General features: G+C 56.9%; 1 protein-coding gene across 5 annotated transcripts in view; it reads right to left on the reverse strand.

Annotated features, from left to right (window-relative positions):
* The window catches only part of Mta1 (metastasis associated 1), a 40,066-nt gene extending 32,451 nt beyond the window's left edge, over positions 1–7,615 (reverse strand). For 4 of the 5 annotated variants that reach the window (XM_076920966.1, XM_076920963.1, XM_076920962.1 and 1 more), the window contains exon 1: positions 7,509–7,611. In XM_076920966.1, coding sequence (XP_076777081.1) covers positions 7,509–7,536 — 28 coding nt within the window. In that variant the 5' untranslated portion in view covers positions 7,537–7,611. Of the gene's footprint in view, positions 1–7,508 lie in introns of all 5 variants that reach the window. The other variant, XM_076920965.1, reaches the window with a different exon arrangement.
* Positions 7,616–9,258: the final 1,643 nt, after the last annotated feature.

Consider the following 9,258-nt stretch of genomic DNA (forward strand, 5'->3'; position numbering starts at 1 on the left):
CACATCACAAAATAATAAGATATATACATAAATAATCACCTCACAGTTCATGACAGTAAGAACACAATCCAATTTTAAAACCAGGAAACGCTGGGCAACGGATGCTTATGCCTTTAATCCCAGTACTGAGGAGGCAGGGGCAGGTGAGTCAATCTCTGAATCCAAGGACAGCCTGGTCTAACATAGGGCATTCCAGGACAATCAGGGATACATACAGAGTCTCCCTCTTAAAAAAAAACAGAAACCTGCCGCGCAGTGGTGGCACATGCCTTTAATCCCAGTACTTGGGAGGCAGAGGCAGAGGGATTTCTGAGTTCAAGGCCAGCCTGGACTACAGAGTGAGTTCCAGGATAGCCAGGGCTACACATGGAAACCCTGTCTCAAAAACAAACAAACAAACAAACAAAAAACAAAAACAAAAAACAAAAAAACAAACAAAAAAAATCAAACAGCAGAACATGGTAGCCACACCTTTAATCCCAAACAGCAGAAGCATGAAGATCACAGTTCGCAGGCAACCTGGGCTACATAGCAAGACCCAGTCTCAAAGAGCCAAACAAACAGAACACACAGCTGGGGACAGGGCCGGGGACAGCCAGCACACAGATGGCAGTAAGAACCCATGGGAAGCCGAATACCACTCACCAGGGAGCTCAGATTAAAACAGTAAGGGCACCCTGTACACCTGCCAAACCACTGCAAGGCAGAGCTGACACACAAGTGTGGGTTCTGGTCCCCCGCCCCAGAAGCAATGGAGAGGGGACGTTAGCCAGAGCAGCTGCCCTCGAACTCCTGAGCTCACTACACAATCGTGCATTTGTATTCAGGAGAAATGAGAACCCATGTCTGTTCTTCACCTTGAAAACCCTCGAAGTCCACAAAAGGTTCATGGATTCGCAGTGACACAGCTGGAGAGGAGCACTACTCAGCAAGAGAAAGCCAATCCAGAGTGTTCGTAAAGCAGCCATCTTAAAGGATGGTTCCATCTGTGATAGACACTCTAGGGTAGAGTACAGGAGTAGCTGAGAACATCAGGAAACGTGTAGGATTATGGGAATGTTCTAAAGGTCAGAGGTGACATTTGTCAAGAAGCACCGATCTAACTGGGTATGATGCACACCTGCAGTTCTAGCACTTAGGAGGCTGAGGCAGGAGGATCATATAAACTCAGGAGTTTCAGGGCAGCTGGTCTGGCTGCTGGGTGGGCACCAGAACCCACGCCCTTTACCGTCACTACAGATGCTGACCAAACATTGACCCTGTACTCCCAGTCTGAGGCGAGGTCGCTATGAGCCCTTCTAGCCCTCCCCACCCCCCACTGACACAGAAGGGAGCAACACGTGCAGCACCATCAACCCTGCAGGGTCCGTTCCCAGAGCTGTGTCTGCCTTGTTCTCAGCAAGGCCCAGCAGTCTGTGGCTGGGCTGGCTTCCATTTCAGTTTATGGACAGACTGCCCCTAGATAGATCCTTCGGGAAGCATCTAGGTCTGGAGCCACAAGCATGCTCATGCCTCAGTTCTCCGATGTTCTCACCTGACGACCTCGGCATCCCTGTAAGCTGAAACTTCCACCTCTAGGGGCACTGGACTTCATCCTGGCCGTCGTCCTGTCACCCAACCAGCACCCTACTAATCCTGAGTCTCCTAGCTCAGCTTGGCTTCCACCCTACCTCAGAGGGCCTTTGATAACACAGTAATGACCTTGGAGGGCAGCCAGCATAGGGAAGGACCATCTCACTGGCCCCACAAAATCTAAGATGAGGAAGAGGTCAAGACCCTGCCTGCAAACACAAATGACCAGTGATCCCCTGCATGGCACCCAGTATGCACAAGAAGCCAAATGGGCCAGGAAGGCCACGTGCAGTCCCATTACTGCTCTGACAGCCTCGAGAGAAGAACCAGCAGGCTGTCTTAGATTCTACTGACCTACCAGTGGCTTGTGGTTCACTTTCTAAGTGGGGGTGGGGTACACCAAGAACATGCCTACCACAGTAGTGACCCACCTGGCCTCTGACCCTGGTTCTTCAGGATCTCACTGCCCTAGCGTACAGCAGACTAAGCCTCCTCAGCACCCAGCTCAGAGCCCCCAGTCCTGAAGGCCCCTCTGGGGTGGAACACAAGCAAAGGCTTTACGTCACCAGGGCCCTGTGGGCACAGCAGGCCCTGAGAGAGCAGGACACTGGGTAACAGGCTCCCTGAGTGGCTGTGAGTAGATCAGAGCTGCTCAGAATCATCTCCCTAGAAAGGCATCAGAAGTCGCCAGCCTGCTGGGCGGTGGTGGCGCACGCCTGTAATTCCAGCACTTGGGAGGCAGAGGCAGGTGGATTTCTGAGTTCAAGGCCAGCCTGGTCTACAGAGTGAGTTCCAGGAAAGCCAGGGCTACACAGAGAAACCCTGTCTCGAAAAACCAAAAAAAAAAAAAAAAAAAAAAGAAGTTGTCAGCCTGAGCCAGGAGGAGCCAAGGGGGCGCTGCAGCCTATGGGTACGTAAGGCCTTCCAGGCCCAGAGATGACTAGGGCCCCAGTTAAGCACACAGGGAGGTATAGGGAAGGCATCTGACATTATCTTATATGCTAATGTCCAGAGCCAGAGCCTTTCCCAAGTCCCCTCCCACACAAGCAACCCCAGCAGCCCTGCTCCACACACACCAGCCGGTATGGGGTCCACAAAGGCCTTGCTTACTGCCATTAAGGGAGGTGTACTGCAGCACTGACTGCGGACACCTGGGGAATTCTACAGAAGGCCAGGGCCCAGAGAGACGCTAGGCCATGAAGCAAAGAAAGATGCTTTCTGTAATCTTAAATTTCCTGAGAACACAGGTGTGAAGCAGAGTGCATGCTGGGACAGGACAAGGATTAGAAGCGACTGGCCCCAAGCAGGACCAAGCTTCATGTTTGGCCAGGAGCACCCAAGTGTTCAACACTGCCAACCCAGGACAGAGGGGTCTATGGCTGCCTCAGGAACTCACCCTAACATCCCTTATGCCATGCCCAAGTGAAACTCTGCTTCACAAGTCACCAGCACCCTGATCAGTGGGACAATCTTGGAGGTCCCTGTAGGTGGGTGCTAGTCCCATGAGCCTGTACAGAGGGAAGCATTGTGTTTTGGGATTTAGCCACGAGAGCTGCTTCTCTGGACCATTTACTTCTGTTTTAGTTGTTGCTAATACAGGAGTTTAATGCTAAAATCTTTCTCAAAATAATTCAGAAGGTCAACAGCAGGCACACAGCCCACCTCTGGCCCCACAACCCTCCAGCACAAACGACAGCTCAGTGGCTTGAGAGTCTGAGGTGCCCTGCTGCTCCAGACAGGTACAGCCTTGGGCCTGGCCTATGTCTACAACTCCTGCTACAGATGCAGGCTTGAGGGAAGAGTCACAACTTGTGGGGTTTTCCCTACAAGGGCTGTGGCAAAGGGCTGGCCAGGACCCAGAAGCCTCCACAGGGCTCCTCAGAACAGCAGACACTAGCACATGGCGTGCAGCATAGGCTTACAATATAGGTATTCCCTTGCAACCCTAGAATTTTCAACCATGGGAATATCTTAGTCAAAAAGCTTCAACTGGCCAGGCTGTGGTGGCACACGTCTTTAATGACAGCACTCTGACGCCTCTTCCTGTTCAACATGGTTCCTGCTGAATTGGCCCCTGCTTCCTCTGACTCTAGGCAGGTGGATCTCTGAGTTGAGGCCATCCTGGTCTACAGAGCAAGTTCCAGGACAGTCAGAGCTACACAGAGAAATCCTGTCTCAAAACACCAAAATAAGGGCTGGAGAGATGGGTCAGTGGTTAAGAGCACTGACTGCTCTTTCAGAGGTCCCGAATTCAATTCGCAGCAACCACATGGTGGCTCACAACCATCTGTAATGGGATCTGATGCCCTCTTCTGGTGTGTGTGAAGAGAGCAATGGTGTACTTATATACATAAAATAAATAATTAAAAAAGAAGAAAAAAAAAGAAAGAAAGAGCTGGGCAGTGGTGGTGAACGCCTTTAATCCCAGCACTGGGGAGGCAGAGGCAGGCGGATTTCTGACTTTGAGGACAGCCTGCAGCCTGGTCTACAGAGTGAGTTCCAGGACAGCTAGGACTACAGAGAAACCCTGTCTCAAAAAACAAAACAAAACAAACAAACAAATAAAGATGTAAAAAAATTAACTACTGAAGCAGAAAACAAAAGTGTCTAACACCAGGATTAAATACAAATGAAGAAAGACAAAATGATGATATAAATGAAAACCCAAGGTAAGAAACCAAGAGGCCGGCCCTGGGTGTATGAACTAGCACGCCAAGTCAGGGCAGGACAGCTGGGATGTAGCTGCGGCCTGCTACAGAGCCTGTCGTTCTCCAAGCAAAGAGCCACTCAAATAACTAGGGGTTAACTTCTTGCAAGGAGAGGAAGAAACTACTGCACAGGGAATGGCCATAGCCCTTCAGTGAGAGAAACACAGCTCCACGTAGATGCAGCTGGGAGGTGGGGAGGCTCTAAGCACTTTCGCTCCTCTGTTCAAAAATGCTACCTAATTCTCTAACAGATGCACAGGTACGAAACACAGGTGCCCTAGGGTGTCCTCGGCCTTCATCCAAGCTCTCAAGGGACAGCTTCTCAAACCCTCACCCAACCACCTGCCCCGCTCTCAGGCCGACAGGAGCCCTGAATACTCTGTAAGCTCACGTTTTAAGAAGCAGTCCATTATTTCCTCGCTGGCTGACCCCTTGGCCCAAGTGCTCTGGCTCCTGCAGCCCACCCTGACAAGTCTTCCAGACAAGCTTGCCAGACAACTCAGGACTCCCAAACACTGTGTTGCAAATTACAATCTTGAGTGTCCACATGCCTTCACAGCTGGGACACACTCACACTAGGGCATGGCAGTTTTTCTGAAATTTAAACCTGACTGGGCATCCTGTACTTTTCTCTGCTACATGTGCCAAGAAGGGGGTGTGGGTGGGGTAGAGAGATCCCAACCTAGGTCCCTAACAGCCACTCCTCAGAACAGATTTCCCAGGGGTCCAAAGCCCAGACAACAGACTGAACCAAGGCCTGCTCAGAGAGCCAGTGTGTCCTCTCTCATCTAGGGGCCTGAGAATCTGGCAAGCAGTGACTGGGGCAGAAAGCCAACAGCCAACACCCAGAGCACCGTCACAAGGCCCTGCTGGGACTCCCCGGATGGCACTAGAGTTCTCTATCCAAAAAGTCCTACAGGGGCTGACCCTGACCTGCCATGGACACCCCCTGGGGACTACTACACTCCCGGCTCTCCAGGCAACCCAGTGGTACCCCAGACCATGCTTGGCAGCCAACATACAATACAGACCTATGCCTGCTTCTTAGCCATGCATACTTGCTTGACACACAGGCTCAGGGTCCAGCCACCTACCCCTCATGGGACCTCAGGCCAGGACACCAGTTATGCCCTGGAGGAGCAGCCACAGGACACAGGATGACAACAGGGATGGATCCCCAGCCATACGTGGGGAAACAGGTCAAAGTGAGCCAGTCTAGGACCCCCTGCCAGCCTGCTAGGCCTTGGCTACAGCCATCTGCCAGGCAGGCAGCTGTGGGGCTCAGAGACGGGCTGAGACCCCAGTGCCCCGAAGACCACCTCTGTCACTCTCACCGCCTTCCACTGCCTGAGTCAGACGCAGGAGCCAACCCCCAGTCTTGCCATTCATTCATTTCTTCAGCATATGACATGCCATCATGGGACAGAAACCATGGGACTGGGGGTAGAGGCGGGGGTGGCTCAGGGGTCAGGGTCACACGCAGGAGTGGTGATGGGTGGTCTCCCACGCCAGCACACTGTCACAGCAGGGCTCAATTTTGCTAGTGGGGGAGACAGCAACAGAGACTCATCCACATTTAGGCTGTGACCAGGAGGGTCTCCAAGTCCAGAGAGAGAGAGCAGGGCCAGGGACCAGGATAACGGGAGCCTTTCACAGGCAAAGGACAACCTTTGAAATGAGGGAAGTACAGGTAGAGCCCCAGGAAGCGGCGGCCACATCAGCAGGAACCATGGTGAGCAGGAAGCGGGTCTGAAAGCAAAAATGGTTCACTGGGCATGGTAAGGGGCAGGCAGCACCTGGAAGAGGGCCACCCGGGGAGCCAGGAGCAAAGCAGAGCTAGCCTCTGCCCCAAGGCAGGCCAGTAAGCCCTTAGGAACCAGTGTTCTGGCCCACTTCTGGGATTGGCAAGGCGGAAGCATCAAGGCCTAGCCCCTCCTCACAGGGCCTCAATACCCCAGGCTGTGCCCTGTGGCAGGACCTGGCAGAAAGCAAAGGTGTGAGTTCAGAGATTCCCTGAGAGAGCCTGCTGTGGGTGGATGACCCGTCTGTGTGGAGGCAGCTGCACCACTGTGCCCAAAGCCTCAGGACTGAGCTGGCTGGGTCCTGCTGCAGTGAGATGGAAGATGACCTAGGCACTCAGGGGTCAGGGTCACACGCAGGAGTGGTGATGGGTGGTCTCCCACGCCAGCACACTCTCACAGCTGGGCCCAATTTTGCTAGTGGGGGAGACAGCAACAGAGACTCGGCCACATTTAGGCTGTGACCAGGAGGGTCTCCAAGTCCAGAGAGAGAGAGAGAGAGAGCAGAAGGCTATGGGATGAGGTAACTGTAGGGTCAGCATGGACTGGATGTGCGCAAGGCCATCCCAGAGTGTCCCGGTCACACTCACACACACACACACACACACACACACACGCTCACACACACACACACACAAACTAGGGAAAGGGCTTCCTAGGGCCCAACAACAGGGGGACCAGCCCGGGTAGCCAGGCCCTCATGGCCCCAGGTCAGTAGGGACCTCTGGCCTTCCAAAGGCTGGTAAAGTGCCTCCTTGCTAGGCTAGGGTGAGCAGGAAAGCTGAGAAAAGTTTGGGGTGACTCAGACCTGCACTTGGGATGTAGGCCCCCTGCTGTAGCCAACGCCCCCAGGCCCCCAGGAATCCCTGCTAAGGAAAGCCCCTCGGCCGGGACCGGCTCGTGGCCCCTGCAACAGGACTCCCGGTGCCTGCACACCTAGCGGGCCCGGCTCGGCCCCTGGGGGCACCGCTCGCCCCCCAGACCCCCAAACTCCTGCTCGCGGGACCGCAGCCAGAGCTCAGAGGCACGTGCTCCTGCTCAGGGGCTCCGGCCCGGACCCAGGCCCAGGCCTCGCGCCGCCGGGCCCGCCGGCCACCGGGATGCCCTGGCCACTCGCCGCTACTCCGTCCGCGTCCCGCGGGCCACCCCCGGCCCCCAACAGGTGGGCAGAGCCCCCTCCCGGCGCCGCTCGTCCCCCCGCGCGCGCGCGCCCCGGCACCGGCGGCCCAGGGGCCATTTTGGGCCAGGACGAGCACCGGAGCCCAGAACCGAGCCTCGCGGGCGGGGCGCGAGCGCGACGGGGGCGGGACGGGGGGGAGGGGCGCGGGCCGCGCGCGAGGGCGGCGTGGGGGAGGCGCGGAGGCCGCGGCGGGGCCAGGAGGCGCGGGCGGCGGGCCCGCGGCGCATAAAGGCCGTGGCGGGGCCTTACCTCCGACCCTGTACATGTTGGCGGCCATGTCCGGGCCGGCGGCGGGGCCGCGGGGCGCGGGGCGCGGGCGCGGGCGGCGGGCCTGGCGCGGGCCGGGGCGGGGGCGGGCGCGGGGGCGCCGGCGGGCGGTTTAAAGGGACCGCGCTGCTCCGCCGCCGCCGCCGCCGCCGCCTCCGAGGCCGCCGAGGCCGCGCAGGGACGGGAGGGCCGCGGCGCGGGCGGGAGAGGAAGAGGAGGAGCGGCCGCGGGCGGCGGGGAGGGGCCTCGGGCGCCGCCGCCCACCGCGCGGGCCGTTACCCGACCCCGCGCCGCGCCGGCCCGCGCGCCCCTGGCCGAGTGGCCCTTCTGAGCCCTTCGCTCGCCTGGTCGTCCGCATCCCCGGATCGCCCTCCCACGACCCCTCCCGCCTGGCTCTCAGCATCCCGGCGTGGCCGTCCGGAGCCCCACGCCTGCGTGGCCCTCCTGCATCCTCTCCAAAGTGGTCCTCAGCATCCCCGGGTGGCCCCTCCACCCAGCCCTCAGCATTCAGCTACTCATCCCGGGAGGTCCTTCGAAGCCTCTGCTGGCGTGGCCCTTGGCATCCCCAGGTGGTCCTCGGGAGGCCCACGCCCTGCATCCCTGGGAAGCACTCCTGCAACCCTTCCAGAGTGGCCCTCGACATCACTGATGGCCCTCCTGCGACCCCTCCGGAATGATACTTGGCATCCTCCAGTGGCACTTTCCAGGCCCACGCCCGCCTGGACCTCAGCACCCGTTGAGTGGCCCTTCTTTAACCCTCAGTGTTCCTCAGCATCCCTGGATGGCCCTCTTACATGGTCTTTCAGCGTACCTGGGAGGCTATGTACGACCCCTCCCAAATGACTCTTGGCATCCTCCAGTGGTCCTCTCCAGGCCCATTCCCCCCTGACCCTCAGCACCCATGGGTGACCCCTCCACCAAGCCCCATGCCCACCTAGTATTCACCAACCCCAGGTGACCTCCAGAGAACACCCTCTTGAGTGGTTGACCCTCTCATACCTGTTGAGGTGGGCCCTCCTAGGGTTCCTTGGGAGTTTCTCACAAAATCCCCCTGGGTTCTTCTTGTGTGAGCCCTTCCCTGCACCTCTCATAAGGATCCTCTCCAAATCTTGTAAGGGTCCTCAGTGTGTCCCTCATCTTCCAGCCTCCTTCGTCATCTTTGAACATCATGACTACCCTTGAATGAGGCAGGCATGTTCCTGAACTGCCAGGCCTCGGTGTACCCCCCTGCTCCCTTGCATTCCCTCCCACAGGCCTCCAGCCACAGACAACCCCTGCAGTGCTGACTAGGGTCCTCTGTTGAGGAAGGAGCCTCTTTGTAGCATTCAGAAACATTTGTGACTATGGGCTTGTCCTTGTGGAGAGTGCTTAGACATCACCCCAAGGCCAGAGACAAAAGGTAGAAGAGTCCCCGCATGGGAATCCTGTTCCTGCCACAGGTGGGGAAGTGAGGAGGAGCTGATTGGGCGTTCTGGGTGAGTCTGAGCACTGCAGGCTACCTTGACAGTGGAAGTCTATGGCTGCCAAAAGTCGGTGTCCTGAGCTACACAGACCCAGTCTCAAAACAAAACAAAAAGCTACCAAGTGACATCTAGGCATTGGTCAGGACAGAGGGCATACACTTGGCATACTCTGTAGCATCTCCGTTTGCCACCAGTCCAGAGGTAGCCCTCCAGCCCAGGTTGCAGGTCTCAGTCTTCCTTTTCCTTGGGAAGAGATGGCAACCAAAGCA

Source organism: Arvicanthis niloticus, chromosome 23, assembly GCF_011762505.2.
Source record: "Arvicanthis niloticus isolate mArvNil1 chromosome 23, mArvNil1.pat.X, whole genome shotgun sequence".
NCBI classification, from domain to species: domain Eukaryota; kingdom Metazoa; phylum Chordata; class Mammalia; order Rodentia; family Muridae; genus Arvicanthis; species Arvicanthis niloticus.